The 19775-nt window shown below is 45.7% G+C and overlaps 1 protein-coding gene across 2 annotated transcripts in view; it reads right to left on the reverse strand.

The window, feature by feature from the left end:
• Positions 1-225: 225 nt before the first annotated feature.
• Positions 226-19775, reverse strand: part of TBC1D19 (TBC1 domain family member 19) — a 327200-nt gene continuing 307650 nt past the window's right edge. For both annotated transcript variants that reach the window (XM_082267943.1, XM_082267942.1), the window contains one exon: positions 226-723. In XM_082267943.1, coding sequence (XP_082124069.1) covers positions 649-723 — 75 coding nt within the window. In that variant the 3' untranslated portion in view covers positions 226-648. The remainder of the gene's footprint in view (positions 724-19775) is intronic.

Here is a 19775-nt window from a genome sequence, read left to right on the forward strand (position 1 = left end):
CAAACTCTACGATATAGTCCCTTATCATCCCCTTCATCACTTCCTACTCTCTTGTTCCCTTATTTTGGATAGTTGAAGGCTACGTCAGGATTAGTATAATAGTCAGGAATTAGGACTTTTAGAAGGTTAGAAATGGAATCTTACATATTTATTACACAAAAGGTTTGTTTTAAGCGGTTTTTATATGTGTATTATTCATTGTAATTATAGAAAACACATCTATCAACATTTTAACAAAATTGTATTTATTGTTTGATATGGTTCTTGGCAAGCTTCATTTACATGGAACATAAATGTGTGTAAAGCTTGCCACATGGTCCATGATTAGATGCAAATTATACTATTAATGACATAATTGTTACATATTTTTTTCAAACTATGTGTGTTCAAAATCAGTACAGTGCAGTAGCCTATTGCTACCAATCAGAATCTACATATCACTCATCTGCTGTAAACATGAATATCATTGGGTACTATAGGTATGGGCAAGCCATCATTGCCTTTTTCATCATTTTACTGAATAATCTTGTGTTTTTTAAACACACTATGATAGAAACCCTATTGTGGTAAACTGTAAATAACTGCATAGCTTATGACTTGATTCCAAGAAAAATATGTAAATTCCGATAATGCAGACTGTGGGAGAGATCATGTGACGGTGGCAAACAGGAAAATTTGAAGAAGAGGCATAACTTTCAGCGTTGAAATGTCAGCAAGTACAGCCTAAAGGGAAAGAAAAGAAAAAATGTTCAATGATAGATAAAATGTTTAGAACAAAAGCTTTTTTAACCCAGATTATATTGTCATTATTGATGTCAGAGCTGAGAGCTGTTGGGGCTGGACGGTACATCAAGTGGTACTAATGTTTAGGGCAGTATGCACCCAGGGACCAATGATCTGGATGCATAGTGGACGCAGACTGTTTGTACTCTGGCCATTTGCCCTTGAGTGCATACTGCCCTAAACATTAGTACCACTCCACCCCTAGTACCAACCAGCCGCACAAGCTTTCAGCCTCTTATAGTCTTTTACAGGCAGCGTGCACCTCTGCCTTCTGCTTACACAAAAACGTTGGGATGTCATGCACAGGGGTTATATGTCCAGGGCGTATGAGGACTTAACTGCTTGTACTCTATAGATCCTGAAATAGGTTATACCAATGCTGAATTATTTGGGAAAAAAACAAATAGCCTTTTCCTGCATTATTTATATGCATTTCAAATGCTCATATGCTATCATGTGCTCTTTTTAATAGCTCAGGTCTGTGACAGGGTTACATTTTAGTGAACCTAAAGCCAAAGCCTTAAAGTTTTAGTAAACTCTGTTCTACCACTTGTACCTAGAGGTAAGCCTATAGTAAGGTTTACCCGTAGGTACTGTGAATATCTCCTAAACTTGCACCACTTAGGAGATATTCAGAGTGCATGCAGCCGGTGATGTCACCAGCACATGCGCTCTGAAGGTCCAGCATTGACCTCATCGTTTCCCCAGCCACTCATGTAGCCATGAGGCTGTGAACCCAGGAGAAAGACCAGGGGAAGTTGTAAGTCCTCTCTGCGGCGACAGCATGGTGCTGGAGGGCTTCGTTTTGAGGTAAGTCTCTCATAATGTGCTAATATGTGATGCAGTTTACTACCGCTTTAATTTGTACTTTTCTTAGAGTACAAATAGTGAATGGAAGTGTTAAAACCCCCATTTGATTTTTATTGTGGTTTGTGTCCCTGCTGGAGAGATTCAACATATTCATCCTCATGACCATCATCACACTGAGAAAAAAAAAGGGATAAAGTTTTACAATGGTCACTAGGGTTGAGCGGACACCTAGATGTCCGTGTTCGACGGGTTCGGCCGAACTTTAAAAAAAAGTCTGGGTCCGTGTCCCGGACTTTTACCGAACTTTTCCCGGACACCGAACCCCATTGAAGTCAATGGGGACCCGAACTTTAAGGCACTAAAATGGCTCTAAAACACCAAAGGAAAGGGCTAGAGTGCTGCAAATGGCAGCAAAACGTAATTAAGAGCATGGCAAGTGCTCTGCAAACAAATGTGGATAGGGAAATAACTTAAAACAACAAAAAAAAACAGAAAAATAAAACAATGTTCTTCTTCATCTCTGAAGGACGAGGCCCATATGGAGTAGGAGGGAGGTTGAGGTGGTGGTGGATGTGGCGGTGACATAGGCGTGCGCACAGGGTGTGCTGGGTGTGCCTGGGCACACCCTAATCACCTAGGGCACATAGCATTGCCAGTGAGGAGATGGGAAAGATCTCCCTGGGACCTGCTCTGCTCTATTTCTCCTTGCCTACAGGTACATGGCCCCGATACATTACTCTCCCTGCTGGCAAACACATGCATGTGTATTTCAACTTTGGGGTGCACACCTTAATGCAATAGGCTGCGCACACCTATGGGCGGTGTAGGTGGAAGCGGCGGTGGAGGAGGACCAGGGCCGGATTAACAGCATCATGGGCTTGGTGCTGAGGATTTTGAAGGGCCTTAAGGGCCGTGCCTTGCCATGCACCCAGAGGAGGAAGGGTGCAGCCATGCATGCCTAATTCAACATGGGATGCTGTCTCTGAAGCCCATAAACACATCCATGCATCGCCAACTGTCCCTCCTTGTCCGGCCTTCACGCTGTGTGGGGAGGTTCTGAGGGTGCTGCCTGGGGAAGCGAGCATAGAAGCCAGACTTCTGTGTTTACAAGTGACAGAAGAGCGGTAACAGTGAATATGGCCAACCCGGGGCCTATATAAAAGGTAGGGGCCTGGAGCTGCAGCTCCAATAGCCCCTACATTAATCTGGCCCTGAGGAGGAGGACGAGGTAGCCAACACTGCTTCTTTTCAAAAATTTTAAATGAGGGTACACCCCAAAAGAGTGAGAAAGAGCAAAAATGGAACAATGGGTGGGTAAGGTCGGTATCCATTGCTATTCTGCATAAGGTACGGAAAAGTCCCGTGGGATCCATGCCTGGTTCATTTTAATGAACGTGAGCTTGTCCACATTGTCTCTGGACAGGCGGCTGCGCTTGTCTGTTATAACGCCCCCAGCCGTGCTAAATACCCGTTCAGATAATACACTGGCTGCAGGGCACGCCAGCACCTCCAAGGCGTAAAGGGCAAGCTCAGGCCATGTGCCCAATTTGGAGACCCAGAAGTTGAAGGGGGCAGACCCGTCATTCACTACATGTAGGCGTGTGCACACATACTGCTCCACCATGTTGGTAAAATGCTGCCTCCTGCTAAGACGTTCCATCTGAGCTGCTGGTGCTGCTGTTTGTTGTGGCATGCTGACAAAGCTTTTCCACATTTCGGCCATGCTAACCCTGCCTTCTGAGGTGCTGGCGGTGCCCTGGTTGCGTTGGCGACCTCCTCCTCCTCCTCCTCTGCCTTGTGCTTCCACTGTGGCCCCGCTGTCAGATGGGAATGCCAGCAGCATGGCGTCTACCAGCGTGCGCTTGTACTCGCGCATCTTGCGATCGCGCTCCAGTGAGTGAATTAAGGACGGTACGTTGTCCTTGTAACGGGGATCCAGCAGCGTGGCCACCCAGTAATCAGCACAAGTTAGAATGTGGGCAACTCGGCGGTCGTTGTGGAGACACTGCAGCATGTAATCGCTCATGTGTGCCAGGCTGCCCAGAGGCGACGAAAGGCTGTCCTCTGTGGGAGGTGTATCGTCCGTGTCCTCTGTATCCCCCCAGCCACGCACCAGTGATGGCCATGAGCTGGCCTGGGTGCCACCCTGCTGTGAACATGGTTCCATCTCCTCCTCCAGCTCCTCCTCCTCCTCATCCTCCTCATCCTCCAGAACTGTGCCCCTGCTGGACAATTGTGTCCCTGGCGTTTGTGTGTGCAGGAACCCACCCTCGGAGCCCCTTGCGAATGACTGCCCTGAAAGCCTTTGAAATGTTACCTCTTCATCCTCCTCCTCCTCCTCCTCATCCTGTGCCACATCCTCTTCCATCATCGCCCAAATTGTTTTTTCAAGGAGGCATAGAAGTGGGATAGTTAAGCTGAGAATGGCGTCATTGCCACTGGCCATGTTGGTGGAGTACCCAAAACAGCGCAACAAGGCACAATATATGCAAATGTCAAATATGCAAACTATGCCGCAATTTAATGTTTTTTACACCAAAAGGGTGTGTATTGAATAGCGGAATAGGATAAAAAACTGTGTATCTCACACGTACAAACACAGACTAGGCCCGATTAAATTTTTTCCTACCCTAAAGGGAGGATGAGGAAGAGGAGTATGGAACATGCAGCACCCTCAAATCTTCAGAAGTATGAGATGAACCCCAAAAACTTGGAAAGGTGGATCTCTCTCACACGTACCAACACAGACTATCCCCCAATTTAACTGATCCCCAAAGGTTTTTGATTAAATAGCGGAATAGAAAATATGATCCAAAAAAAGTGTATGTATATCACACGTACACAACCACACTAGGCCCCAATTACTATTGTTTGTACCCCTAAAAGGCTAGATGAGGAGTAGGGGGGGTATGGAACAGGCAGCACCCTCAAACCTTCAGAAGTATGAGATGAACCCCAACAACTTGGAAAGGTGGATCTCTCTCACACGTACCAACACAGACTATCCCCCAATTTAACTGATCCCCAAAGGTTTTTGATTAAATAGCGGAATAGAAAATATGATCCAAAAAAAGTGTATGTATATCACACGTACACAACCACACTAGGCCCCAATTACTATTGTTTGTACCCCTAAAAGGCTAGATGAGGAGTAGGGGGGGTATGGAACAGGCAGCACCCTCAAACCTTCAGAAGTATGAGATGAACCCCAACAACTTGGAAAGGTGGATCTCTCTCACACGTACCAACACAGACTATCCCCCAATTTAACTGATCCCCAAAGGTTTTTGATTAAATAGCGGAATAGAAAATATGATCCAAAAAAAGTGTATGTATATCACACGTACACAACCACACTAGGCCCCAATTACTATTGTTTGTACCCCTAAAAGGCTAGATGAGGAGTAGGGGGGGTATGGAACAGGCAGCACCCTCAAATCTTCAGAAGTATGAGATGAACCCCAAAAACTTGGAAAGGTGGATCTCTCTCACACGTACCAACACAGACTATCCCCCAATTTAACTGATCCCCAAAGGTTTTTGATTAAATAGCGGAATAGAAAATATGATCCAAAAAAAGTGTATGTATATCACACGTACACAACCACACTAGGCCCCAATTACTATTGTTTGTACCCCTAAAAGGCTAGATGAGGAGTAGGGGGGGTATGGAACAGGCAGCACCCTCAAACCTTCAGAAGTATGAGATGAACCCCAACAACTTGGAAAGGTGGATCTCTCTCACACGTACCAACACAGACTATCCCCCAATTTAACTGATCCCCAAAGGTTTTTGATTAAATAGCGGAATAGAAAATATGATCCAAAAAAAGTGTATGTATATCACACGTACACAACCACACTGGGCCCCAATTACTATTGTTTGTACCCCTAAAAGGCTAGATGAGGAGTAGGGGGAGTATGGAACAGGCAGCACCCTCAAACCTTCAGAAGTATGAGATGAACCCCAACAACTTGGAAAGGTGGATCTCTCTCACACGTACCAACACAGACTATCCCCCAATTTAACTGATCCCCAAAGGTTTTTGATTAAATAGCGGAATAGAAAATATGATCCAAAAAAAGTGTATGTATATCACACGTACACAACCACACTAGGCCCCAATTACTATTGTTTGTACCCCTAAAAGGCTAGATGAGGAGTAGGGGGGGTATGGAACAGGCAGCACCCTCAAACCTTCAGAAGTATGAGATGAACCCCAACAACTTGGAAAGGTGGATCTCTCTCACACGTACCAACACAGACTATCCCCCAATTTAACTGATCCCCAAAGGTTTTTGATTAAATAGCGGAATAGAAAATATGATCCAAAAAAAGTGTATGTATATCACACGTACACAACCACACTAGGCCCCAATTACTATTGTTTGTACCCCTAAAAGGCTAGGAGTAGGGGGGGTATGGAACAGGCAGCACCCTCAAACCTTCAGAAGTATGAGATGAACCCCAACAACTTGGAAAGGTGGATCTCTCTCACACGTACCAACACAGACTATCCCCCAATTTAACTGATCCCCAAAGGTTTTTGATTAAATAGCGGAATAGAAAATATGATCCAAAAAAAGTGTATGTATATCACACGTACACAACCACACTAGGCCCCAATTACTATTGTTTGTACCCCTAAAAGGCTAGATGAGGAGTAGGGGGAGTATGGAACAGGCAGCACCCTCAAATCTTCAGAAGTATGAGATTGTGTTCACTGTACCCCACAAAGATTGAGTTCACTGCACCCCACAATGATTGTGTTCACTGCACCCCACAAAGATTGTGTTCACTGCACCTCACAAAGATTGTGTTCACTGTACCCCCCAAAGATTGTGTTCACTGCACCCCACAAAGATTCTGTTCACTGTACCCCACAAAGATTGTGTTCACTGCACCCTAAAAGGATGTTGTTCACTGCACCCCACAAAGATTGTGTTCACTGCACCCTAAAAGGATGTTGTTCACTGCACCCCAAAAAGATTGTGTTCACTGTACCCCCCCAAAGATTGTGTTCACTGCACCCCACAAAGATTGTGTTCACTGCACCCCAAAAAGATTGTGTTCACTGTACCCCCCAAAGATTGTGTTCACTGCACCCCAAAAAGATTGTGTTCACTGTACCCCCCAAAGATTGTGTTCACTGCACCCCACAAAGATTCTGTTCACTGTACCCCACAAAGATTGTGTTCACTGCACCCCAAAAAGATTGTGTTCACTGTACCCCCCCAAAGATTGTGTTCACTGCACCCCACAAAGATTCTGTTCACTGCACCCCACAAAGGATTTTGTTCACTGCACCCCAAAAAGATTGTGTTCACTGCACCCCAAAAAGGATTTTGATCACTGCACCCCAAAAAGGATGTTGTTCACTGCACCCCAAAAATGATTTTGTTCACTCCACCCCAAAAAGATTGTGTTCACTGCACCCCACAAAGATTGTGTTCACTGCACCCCAAAAAGATTGTGTTCACTGTACCCCCCAAAGATTGTGTTCACTGCACCCCACAAAGATTCTGTTCACTGTACCCCACAAAGATTGTGTTCACTGCACCCCAAAAAGATTGTGTTCACTGCACCCCAAAAAGGATGTTGTTCACTGCACCCCAAAAAGGATGTTGTTCACTCCACCCCAAAAAGATTGTGTTCACTGCACCCCACAAAGATTGTGTTCACTGCACCCCAAAAAGATTGTGTTCACTGCACCCCAAAAATGATTTTGTTCACTGCACCCCAAAAAGGATTTTGTTCACTGCACCCCAAAAAGGATGTTGTTCACTCCACCCCAAAAAGATTGTGTTCACTGCACCCCAAAAAGATTGTGTTCACTGCACCCCAAAAAGGATGTTGTTCACTGCACCCCAAAAAGGATTTTGTTCACTGCACCCCAAAAAGATTGTGTTCACTGCACCCCACAAAGGATTTTGTTCACTGCACCCCACAAAGATTGTGTTCACTGCACACCAAAAAGGATTGTGTTCACTGCACCCCAAAAAGATTTTGTTCACTGCACCCCAAAAAGATTGTGTTCACTGCAGCCCAAAAAGATTGTGTTCACTGCAGCCCAAAAAGATTGTGTTCACTGCAGCCCAAAAAGATTGTGTTCACTGCAGCCCAAAAAGATTGTGTTCACTGCAGCTCACACACAGAAAAATGGATGTGGATCACTGACACCTGCCTATCTCCAATCCCACACCACACAGCAATATCGATTGTAGTTTGTAGAACACAGTTTCCCTAAAATTCAGCAGACTCTGTCCCTAACAGGATTGAGAAGAGATCGTAGATCAGGATTGAGTGCAGATTCACCCCACCCCCCACACAGCAATATCGATTGTAGTTTGTAGAAGACACTGACCCTATAATTCAGCAGACTCTATCCCTAAAATGCCTACAACTCGCCCTGCCTAAACACTCCGACCTGTCCCTCAATTCTATCCGGACACAAATGGTTTTTTCCTGCCTATCTTTCCCTAATCAGCAGCCAGCACATTGATGTGTGCTCTGTCCCTTAGCTAAGCAGCAGAATGACGCTGCTGCGGCGGCTGCCTCGAACTTATAAAGACTTGGTCACATGCTTCAGACGGCCAATCACAGCTACTAAGACATTTGCAGGCATGGCTGGGATGGCTTAAGGCACACCAGTTAAACGATTGTTGATTGGCTGTTGAAAGCCCGCCATGAAAAGAGCGCCAAAGCATGCAAAACCCGGAAATAAAACGACCGAACACAGATTTTTACCCGAACATACAGTAAAGTGTCCGTGTTCGGGTAAAAAAAATCCAATTATTCGGTACGAACACGAATAATACAGTCCGTGTTCGCTCAACACTAATGGTCACTGAACACTGAAACAGGAATAGAAATCTTTCAAAAGGGGCACCTGCTCAAGTGACAACCATCCAGGAGAGACTGACTTTCTTTCTTGGCATTCTTTTAAGGACAGGAGGTAAAGGGGAATGTCACTAAGAGGACAAAGATGGCAACAAACAAAACTAATTGGGGTTTTAACCCTTCCCTCAGTCTAAAACAAAATAAATGTTTTGGCTTTAGATATACTTGAATATATTTTAATTGCCTCTCAACATCAGATAGCACTCTGTGTTATGCAGCACTCTACACTGTGACACCAACCTGTCTGGTTATACTTACTATAACTCATGATAACTGATATACCTTACAACCATTTTTTTTTTTTAAACAATACATTTTTATTGGATATTATTGCATGTTATACATATAGTAAAGGACACAGAGCAACAAGGGTAACAATAAACCAGTCGATCAATGCTTATATTAGAGCACAGCATTAATGATACGTATGAGGGAACAATAATGATCGGCCTACACGTATATCAACCTGGAAGGTATATCAAACAATGGTATGGGATATCATTGAGCTCCATGCACTCCGTATCCTACTGAATTTGTGCAAAGAACCTGTGGAAAAATATATAGGTTGCAGCGCTAAAACATGAAAAACAGTGGAACATATATATGTGAATATATAGGTGCAAAAAAGTAAATTGAACTCAGTCCATAAAAAACGTGAAAATAACTCCACTATAATATTCAGTGCCAATGTGACATAATCAATCCTCCACCAGTAGTTCTTCACCCAAAAGCAGAAATGCGCACTCACCAGACCCTATTGCTGTCTTGTTAGGACAGCTATTGCGTTTAAAGTATTACGTCAGGTCTTGAGCCAAAACAAATCAGGAAGGAGGATAGGAAGCGTCTTCACGCGAAACGGCCGTAGAGCAGTTATTACATGCCAGAGGTCCTATCCACCAGTTCTATCGTGGGTCTGGTGGCGTTTTATGCAAGTGATATTTTAAACCTTGGACCATTGAATGTTTTTTCCTTGATTTTAAGTTGCTTGTCAGATTTTATTCCAATAAATACTACACTATGGATAGATTTTTCTCTCCTTTATGCCTACTGATCTAATTTCCTGCTGGTTTGGAGTATTTGAAGAAATTACCTCCGGTATATATCCTCCTTCCTGATTTGTTTTGGCTCAAGACCTGACGTCATACTTTAAACGCAATAGCTGTCCTAACAAGACAGCAATAGGGTCTGGTGAGTGCGCATTTCTGCTTTTGGGTGAAGAACCACTATACACCTATATATGCACATATATATGTTCCACTGTTTTTCATGTTTTAGCGCTGCAACCTATATATTTACACATGTTTTTCAGTGTTTGTATATTCACACTGTTTGCAAGCTGCTAGTTGAGTTATTTTAAGGCGCTGACTTCACTTTATTATTATTTTATGTGCAAAGAACCTGTTCAAAGAGCTATGCCTTTTTCAAATTTATAAGTTAGGTTTATATGAGCAACTAACTCTGACACATTGGGTGCTTAAGTAGACCTCCAGAGTTTGGTAATGTGCATCTTGGTGGACAATGATTACTGCAATGTCATGGAATTGAATAGGGAAGTTTTCGATGTTTAGGTACAGTAAGGCCAACGCCGGGTCAGGTTTGGTGAGAATCCCAGTGGTTTTAGATATAAATTGGAAGACTTTATTCCAATAACAGGTTAAGCCTTTACAATCCCAAAATATGTGTGATAGGGTACCTGTGTTTCCACAGCCTCTCCAGCAGAGAGAGGAATTCTCTGGAGAGAATTTTGCTAATCAGTACGGAGTTAGGTACCAGTGGGATAAGACCTTTTGAGACATTTACCAGTGGTTGACGCAGTGGGTAATCCTTTGGGAATAAGGAATAGCCATTTTTCACTGGTCATCAAAGAAAAAATGTGACAGAGGTTGGATTCCCACTACTTAGCCATAGGAGGGGGTCTTGGAGAAAGTCCCTTTATTCTAGAGAATGGAATAGAACATTGAGGTACCTTTAGTTTTGGGATTGGGACATGTAAAGAATTTCCAGGCTGAAGAATGTATGTTTAGTGAAGGCTTGGGATTAGCTTGCATAAATGTGGACACATGAATATAAGTAAAAGCGTCCTTAGGGGAGATATGGAACATTTTAACTAGGTCATCCATGGGTTTGATGTGAGACCCTTGATAGAGGTCCTCCACCCATCGGATGCCTGCCTCCTGCCATTTTTTTGTGGAGAGGTGAGGGATAAGAGAGTCCAAGGTATATAGGGGGATCGGGACTGCAGAATTTTGTGGGGCTTCAGTTTTATGTCGGGTGAAAGTGTTCCAAGCCAAAAGTGCTGATCTAATTGTAGAAGGAAAGGGATATGTGTCAATGTATTTCCACATGTCCGCCAGGAGGATTGTTTTGAGGTCTGAAGTACGTAATATATAAAACTCAATGTCTACTCATAAGTTGTCTGGAGAGGGAGGAAATCATTGTTTTAATTGGGACATTTGTGTGGCAACCCAATAGTCTGGAAAATCCACGAGGCCAACTCCATCTGTTTAACAAGATGGGCATGCGAACAGCGGGCTCTTTTGTAGCAATATATATATTTTTTAGCCAATGAAGATAAGGACAGGGGCGTAACTACAGGGGTTGCAGGGGTTGCAATCGCAACCAGGCCCCATGCTCAAGGGGGCCCATGTGGCTCCCCTGTACACCTGAATAGGAGGAGCGGCGGGGGCAGCATGTAGAGAAATCACTGTCCTCCTTTTTCCTTCTGTAGCTGCAGGAGGAAAATGGAGGAGATTGGTTCATCTGTACGCTGCCCCCCGCCACTTCTCCTATCCAATATACTTGTGTTCTGCTGTCTCTGGTGTCTCTGGGCCCCTGTGTGCTCCCCTGGTCCCCCCCCCTTCTGTGCTGCCCCCCCTTCAGAATTCTTCCTTCCCTCACCGTAATAAAGGGCCCCGCAACTAGAGTAAAGGGCGCCAGGGGGCCCTTCATGGTTTCTTGCACCGGGGCCCTGAAGGTTCTAGTTATGCCTCTGGATAAGGATCTCATATAGAAAGAATGGACTGGTATGGGAAGGTTTCTAAACACGTAAAAGGACTTGTGGTAGAATCATCATTTTAAATGCACCCAATCTCCCAATCCAAGATAGTTCACAACCCCAATATTGTTGAGGTTCGGCAGTAAGCTTGGTGATTAAGGGTTTATAGTTTGCTTCACCTAGTAGAGCCCATGAGTAGGTCAGGGTTATGCCAATGTAAGTTATTCTTTTATCTGCCCAAGAATTTAGGAGAGATGACACTAGTATGGAGCAGGTCTCGGAGGGCAGCCCCAATCTAAAAACTGGATTTTTGTCTTACTGTAAAATCCTTTTCTTTCAAAAAGCTTCATGTCTTCTAGACCATTGGGTATTATGCTGCTCTCTCTTCAGGATTAGGACTAGGCTGAAACAATTCTGGGTACGCCCCTGAGGCAGTCCCAGAGGGTATACCATCAATTCCTGCTATAGGACTTCAGTTTGTAACAAGCAGTGTCAGAAGAACTAAACCCATCAGAGGGGCGGGTGCTGTGTCCGTCAGTGAACCTCAGAGAAAATAATTTTACAGTAAGACAAAAATCCAGTTTTCTCTGTTGTTCACTGACGGACACAGCTCCATGTCTTCTAGACCATTTGGATGTCCCAAATCAGTGTCAACGTGGGAAAAACACAGTAATATGTATAATTTCCAACAAGGCTAAACATAGCCAACCAGGTAACAGCAGGAGCTCAACCAGGAACAACTGGAGCTCACCACCAGGAAAAAATGACACCCTCAAGAAGCGGAAGTGTGAACCAAGGACTTTGCCACCAACGGCCTTTGGAAGAATATAGCCATAGCGGAAATCTGGCCCTTAATGGTGCCCAGAGCCAAACGTTGACCTTCACCCAGTTGTAGAAACTCCAACAGGCGAGACACAGAAAAGGAACGGGGAGAAACCCCCCGAGACTCACACCAAGTAATGTACGCCTTCCAAACTCGATGATAAACCTTCCTAGGAGTAGAGCGACTTTCTCTCTTCTGAAATCCCCACAATCATTCTTGGCGACTTCAACATCCCTATTAATACTAACACTCCTGCCACTTCCAAACTTCTCAGTCTAACCTCCAACTTTGACCTGAAGCAATGGATACACGTTTCTACTCACTCTGAAGGCAATATCCTTGACCTTGTTTTCTCCCACCTATGCACTCCGTACAACCTTTCAAACTATCCTTTCCCTCTCTCTGATCACTACCTTATTAGTTTCACTCTCTCCCTCTCCTCCACCTCCTCTCCGTCCAACTGCCTTACAGTTACCCGCAGAAACCTATGCCATCTCAACCACCTCTATGACAAAATCGCACACCTGTCCTGCACCAACCTAACCACTTCTGTCTACAACGCTTCACTTTTAACCTCCCTGGACACAACTGGCCCGCCTCACTACACATCGAATCAGGCCCCGACCCCTTCAACCTTGGCAAAGAGATAACACTAGAAGTCTGAAAAAGCATAGCCGTGCTCTTGAGTGCCTATGGCATAAAACTAGGTCTCAGAAAGATTTCAACCAATACAATTCTGCCCTCCAAAATACAATTCCAGTCTCCACACTGCCAAGCAGACCTATTTTATATATTTCTGAAAATTTAGTGTCTATCCGAACTCCTGTAGAGTTCGCACAGTAATGTCCAAGTAGATTTCTAGAGCCGAGGAAGAATCTTCACGCAGAAGCAGATTGTCCAGGTAACCCAATACCACACTCCCTTTCTTCAATAGCAAGGCCAGAACTGGGGCCAAAACCTTTGTGAACACCCGAGGAGCTGAGGCAAGACCAAAAGGTAATGACACTAATTGATAGTATTCCTCGCCCACGGCAAAACAAATAAAACACTGACGCCCACGGCAAAACGAAGAAAACACTGATGCCCGACATATATTGGAATATGAAGGTAAGCGTTCTTGAGATAGATAGAAGCCAGAAGATCCCCTTGATGAAGGAAAGCTACTACCGTGCAGATGGACTCCATCCAAAATTTCTGAACCCGCACAAAGTGGTTCATAGCCTTGAGATCCAAGATCAGACGAACCTTGCCTTCCTTCCTGGGAAATGTATACAGATTTGAATAAAAACTTTGAAAACGTTCCAACTCTGGAACCGGCACAATGACTCCTTGTGCTAACAGGTCCTGCACTGCCCCGTAGAGGCCCTGTAGCCGATTGTGAGACAGGCGCAAGTTGGAAGGAAAGAACCTTGTACGAGGCAAGGACCGAAACTCGATCTTGTAACCGAACCGAATCAACTCGTGGACCCATCTGTCCTGAATGAGTAAGGTCCACGGATCAGGAAAAAGGCGAAGACAACCCCCCACCCCAGATGCGGGTGAGGGCGCTCCTTCAGGCTGGGGAAGGCTTGTCTGCGGAACCAGAAGTGCCCGCTTTTGACTTACCATTCCAGGATCTCTTGGAGCCTCCCGCAAAGTTACGGCTGGATCTCAAACTCTTTTCCTGCGATCCAGACGGACAAAAGGGCTGCTTGTGAGCCACGAAGAAAGGACCACGTTTATGACGAGGTTCCTTGCCATTAGCAACCTGCAGAAGTAATGTACTCTTACCTCCTGTAAGGCTCTTAATGATCTCTTCCATAGAGGCACCGAGCAAACGGTCACCTACAAAAGGTAGATCAGTCAGCACCTTTTTAGAAGCCTTGTCGGCCGACCAGTACTTCAACCATATCATGCGGTGAAGAATCACCACCGTCACAGATACCCTGACGGCCAAGGGGGCTGCATCCAAAGACGCATCACAAATGTACTGTAACCCCTTGATCAACTGATCCGCTAACTCTGCCAGCTCAGGAGGGTGTGGACTCCCTTCCAGATCCTGGCGTAAAACTTTTGCTCATTTTGTTAAGGTCTGGGATACCAAGGTGATAGCAAACACCAGCCTCAACATTGAACCAGCCACGGTGAAAAGATACCGGACCAGAGCCTCAGCTCTCTTGTCTACAGGATCCTTAAAGGATGGAGAATCCTCCAAAAGCATAGCATTATTTAACCTGGAAACCTGAGGGTCCACCGACAGTAGAACCATACGTTTCTACAGGAGAGACTCCTCAAAGGGATGTCCCCTAGCGCAGCGCTTAGGCATTAGCTGAGTCCTCCAACTTTAAAGTTTCCCGCACTGACACAATTAAGGCCTCCACCAGCGTTTTTTCATGCGCAGCTGTGGAGGAGGATGACTCGTCTCCACTGTTCGAGCACTCAGCGTGCGTGGATGAAGACCCAGTGGGCTGACTCTCGTCTGATCCACCTCAGACTCTGAGGAGGCAGAGGACACAGGTGAAGGGGGGGGCTTCTTGCTAGGCCTCCTTTGCAGAGCAATATCTACCTTGGATACAAGTGACTGCAGGGTTGCCGTCATGGCCGCCAGGGCAGACTGAGTGCCGCAGCTTCCAGGAGTGGGTCAGGGGGTGATACAGGCTCCAGAGGCTCAATTGCCAACAAGGAGTTAATCGGAGCCACGCTGTGCAGAACAAAAAAACAATTTTTCCTACAAAAGGCGAACCCCCCGCTGGAGCACCGCAAGAATAAGCGCACCCATGGTGCTGTATAGCAGAAGAAGGATCGTATACCCCCAGAGATTCACCACCTCAGAGCTGGGGAGCACCAAACAGCCTGCCACACTGCAATGGGAGAGGAAGCGATGACACTAACATTAGAGGCCCCCGCAGCACATCAACGCACTCAGACTACAAGAAAAGGGCCGCCGTTATTCTCTATGGGAAACCCAAAACATAGTCGCTGGACTACACAAACATGGCTGCCGAGGCCGGGAATGCAGAATCCACAGCAAAATGGTGGCACTGCAGGGGACCCCACTGGACCCCAGGGAAGAGGCATCCACCAGAAGGGGTTCCCCCCAGGGACCCCCTGCAGCACCAAGGTACGGGCCAAAAGGGGGGGCTGACAGCGGCACCCACCCACCACTCCTTGGCCCAACACCAGACAAGCCCTCCTACCTAAATGCACCCGTGCCCCTGAAAGGGGCCTAAGGGTGGAGACAGGGGGCAGGTGAGGGCAACCTACGCAGGGGGAACCTCCCTGTGGAGATGGGAGAAAAAACGTGAGAGGGAGGGAGGACACAGCAGGGGGCCTACCATCCCCACCGAGTGTCCACAACCACCCCAGCAATTCTGAAAGAAAGGAGGGGGGACATTACATACCACACCATGGCACCAGGCGGGCGCTACTCCCAGAGGTCCACTGCACCATCTTGGAATGGGGGTGCTGCAGCCCGAGGTACGCTGCGACTCTGATCATGACTGTCATGACCAGGGCTATGCGACCTTGCAAGGTGTTTCACTCACCGGCCAGCCCCCATCCAGTGGAGCTATGTCGTGGCCAACCTAGCACGGAGCTAATAGTTGGGTCATGCAGTGCGTCGCCCAGTCTGGCTGTTGATTGTAGTTCACACAGGAACAAAAATAATAAAGAAAAGGTAAAACAAAATTCCATATAAAAAGGAAAGAATGCCAGGACCCCAGGTCCCAGCAGAGAGCCAGATCCTTACTCCTGACTAGGCAGAAAAAAAACTGAAATCCTTTAGCAGGAAGTGATGGTATACCCTCTGGGACTGCCTCAGGGACGTACCCAAAATTGTTTCCACCTAGTCCTACTCCTGAAGAGAGAGCAGCATAATACCCATTGGTCTAGAAGACACGGAGCTGTGTCCATCAGTGAACGAAAGAGAAATTAGGGATTTTGAGCAAACTACCTTATAATGAGAGATATATGACAAGAATGGACCGCATTAAGATAATGTCACCCGCAAATTGGTTAATAACGTGTGGTCGCTTATGGAAGCGGAATCCAGATATTCCAGGGTGGGTGTGTATTGCTTCAGCTAATGGTTCTATAACTAGATTGAAAATTAAAAGGGACAGTGGACATCCCTGACGGGTTCCATTCGTTATCCGAAATGGCTTGGAGAGGAAACTTGAAAAGAAGACTCTCGTAGATGGATTAGAATATAAAGGCAATAATGGCAGATAGTATTGTACCAGAAAATCTGAATTTTCTTAAGACTTGGTGCATGTATCCCCAAAGGACAAAGTCAAACGCCTTCTTCGCGTCTATGGAGAGAAGCAGGGAGAGCGTTCTTGTCCGCTCAGCAAAGCTAACTGTGTTCAAGAGTCGCCTTGTGACATCAGAAGCTCGTCTTCCCTTAATTTGGTCCGGTTGGATTAAGGTTGGGAGAATCTCATGTAGATTTCTCGCTAAAAGTTTGGCATAAACTTTGACATCTGTATTAAGTAAAGGAATGGGTCTGAAATTAGCCGAGGGGTCTTACCTGATTTTGGGGAAGTAACTATGTTTGCTGTGAGCATTTATTCTGGGAACGATGCTCTAGAGGCTGCTGCAGTAAAAACATTTGCTAAATGAGGTTAGAGAATGTCAGCAAAACCCCTATAGTACAGTACTAGTTATTGAATCAATCTGGGCCAGGGGATTTCCCTAGCGGTAGGGATTTGATAGTGCTTTGAATTTCGTCATCAGTGAAGGGGGAATTTAGAGACTCAAGTTCCGCGGGAGATAAAGATGGAAGCTTGAGTTTGTTAAGATACTGGCCAATCAAATCTGCAGTAGGTTAGGCGGTGGAGACATCTTAATTTAAATTGTATAAGGCACTGTAGTAGTCTGAGAAAGCATCAGCAATGCTTTGGGGGTTTGTAAGTCATTGTTTGGTGGAGGGATGAAAGATATATAAGGAATTCTACATTTGGAGCTTCAGACTTTTAGCCTATTTGGTAGGAGTGTGCCCTCACTGTTGTCATTTTCGTAATAATGTAGCTTAAGGCGTCTCATGTAATTGTCATGTTGAGAACATAATAGGGAGCGGAGTTTGTAGCACAATTGAGTTAGTCTAGCCGAGATGGATTCGGTAGTGGAGAGCCTTTTTTGAACTGCAAGGTCGTGGATAGAATCGAGTAACTCATTGAGCTTTTTGTCAAATGAACATTTAGCTCTGGCACTTAAATTTATAATGATCCCCCGCATGTATGCCTTATGGGCATTCCAGAGAGAGAACACATGTCTATGTCAGGGGTTTCATTTATACTGAAAAACTGCCTCAGGAGCTTAGAGAGTGTTCTAGAAGTATCAGGATTTAGAATTACTGCACTATTGCAATGCCACATAAATACCCTAGGGCCAGCATCCTTTTCCTCAACCACAATTGAATGGCTGCATGGTCAGACCATATGATATTGTAAATTGAGGAAGAGGATATTTGCTGTAACAGCCACTTGTCAACAAGGAATAAGTATATGTGAGTAGGTTAAATATCTATTAGAGAAGAAAGTATAGTCTCTTTTGTTACCATGTCGACATTGCCAAACATCGTATAACGCAGACAAGTGTAGAAGGGTACTCAAATCTGGGCGGGGCTTGATACTCGTAGATGAGATATCCAAGGCAGAATTAACTACAAAAGGTGCTCTTGTGCAGTGAGGAAAAGAGGCAGCATAAGCTTCAGAACCTCACGGGGTATTGGAGTACGTTGTTAAATATTTCAGCGATCACCGGGGGCTTATGAAGCACTGTGTGTTCTCATAGAGATGGAGAGCCTTAGAAGCTAGCTCAAGTGGAATAATTATGGTGCACTTGTTGCCAATCAGGAATGACTCTGGGTGGGGGGGTCGCTGAGGTTGCAGATGATCTGAATGTGTTTCATGGATGATGTCCCACTGGTCTAGCTTGGCTAGGCCTTCTTCCAGAGATGAGTCTTTTTGTGGAAATCTGATGGGGGACTTCCAGTGTTGCCGGGTATTTCCATTTGTAAGGCACGTTGCGGTTGCGCAGGGCCTTCGTAACTGATAGGAGGTTCTTGCGTTGCTGTAGAGTATATTGGGAGAGATCCGGCAATAAGCGGAGACCTGAGGCATTCTCCGTGAGCTGTGATGGATGTTGGAAGGCTTCCAGTAGCTGTTCTTTGACCTGGTAGAAATGGTGTCACGTACCTGGTAGAAGAGCCTGATACAATGAGGAAGGCCTCTCTTACACCTCTGACTCTGGGCCCCTGATAGAGCAGACAGGTAGCACAGGAGTGCAGAGTGGCACGAGTGCCTATTGGTCTTGATAGTAGCTTAGCTGGACGAACTGTCAGGATCAAGCAGGGGAAGACAGTCAGTGGACAGCAGCGGAGCAGGAATGCCATATAGACACCAATGAGCATGAGATAGGAGCAGGCTGAGTCTGTCAGTAGGTTGCAGCAGAGCAGAAATGCCGGGTGGACACCACCGAGCAGGAGACAGGAGCAGGCCGAGTCCGTCAACAGGTTGCAGCGGAGCAGGAATGCCAGTGGATGGGCACCAGTGGAAAGTAGGCAGAGACTAGCAGCAGGCAGTCCAGCAGGGTAGTAGGCAGGAACAGGGTCAGGCAAACCGGGTCATACACTAGCAGATTGATCAGGTGCAGATGTACAGGCAGAAGCGTGGTCAAAGACAAGCTGGGGTCAATGCAGGCAGAGTTCAGGAGAAGCCAAGCCAAGCCGGGTCGATAACAGTAATCAGATGCAGGTTTACAGGTAGCAGGGATACACAGGAACGCTGTAGACAAGACAGCACTGAAGCACAGCACAGGCTCTGTTTAAATAGCCCCCTTGATGACAATACAAGCAACAGGTGCACGCACTTGAGCAATGGGCGTAGCCTATGCACAGGAAGCTGTCTAGAAGAGCCATTCTGTGTATAGGAATGTCCTTCCCGACAAATGGGATTCTGAGGATCACATCTCCAGGTATCTCATCATGGAGGAAAGAGGGTTTAGGGACTCAATGTATCCTGTTGATTGTGAGATCCGCAGAAGTGAGATTTGGTAAAACAGAAAGAAATAGATCACCTACAAAGTGGGGTAGTTGTGCAGGCTGGACCGATTCCAGGATACCCCTGATTTTCAAATTATTTCTGTGGGATCTATCCTCCACTAGTTTTGCTTTAATCCAGGATATATCCTCTGATTGAGGTGTGTGAAAGTCTACGAGAGTTTTATAATTTTCAGTAAACTCACTTAGAGAGTTTTCTACATAATCTACCCAGTCTCCCAGCTATTGGATCTCTGCCTTATGCTGATAATTGCAGGGTAGTATGTCAGCTTGTACGGATGCTTTTAGCGACAATAGCATTTAAGTCTTTAAGCATGGTATCTGACACTGGCTGGCCTGTGGTAGGGAATGTTGCTACTGGATCTATAGGAGGAGGTGGCGGAGGAGGGTATGGTACAGCCTCAGTCTCCCCATGCATGTTTTC

This window comes from Pelophylax lessonae (genome assembly GCF_965119305.1).
Source record: "Pelophylax lessonae genome assembly, chromosome: 1".
Classification (NCBI taxonomy): Eukaryota; Metazoa; Chordata; class Amphibia; order Anura; family Ranidae; genus Pelophylax; species Pelophylax lessonae.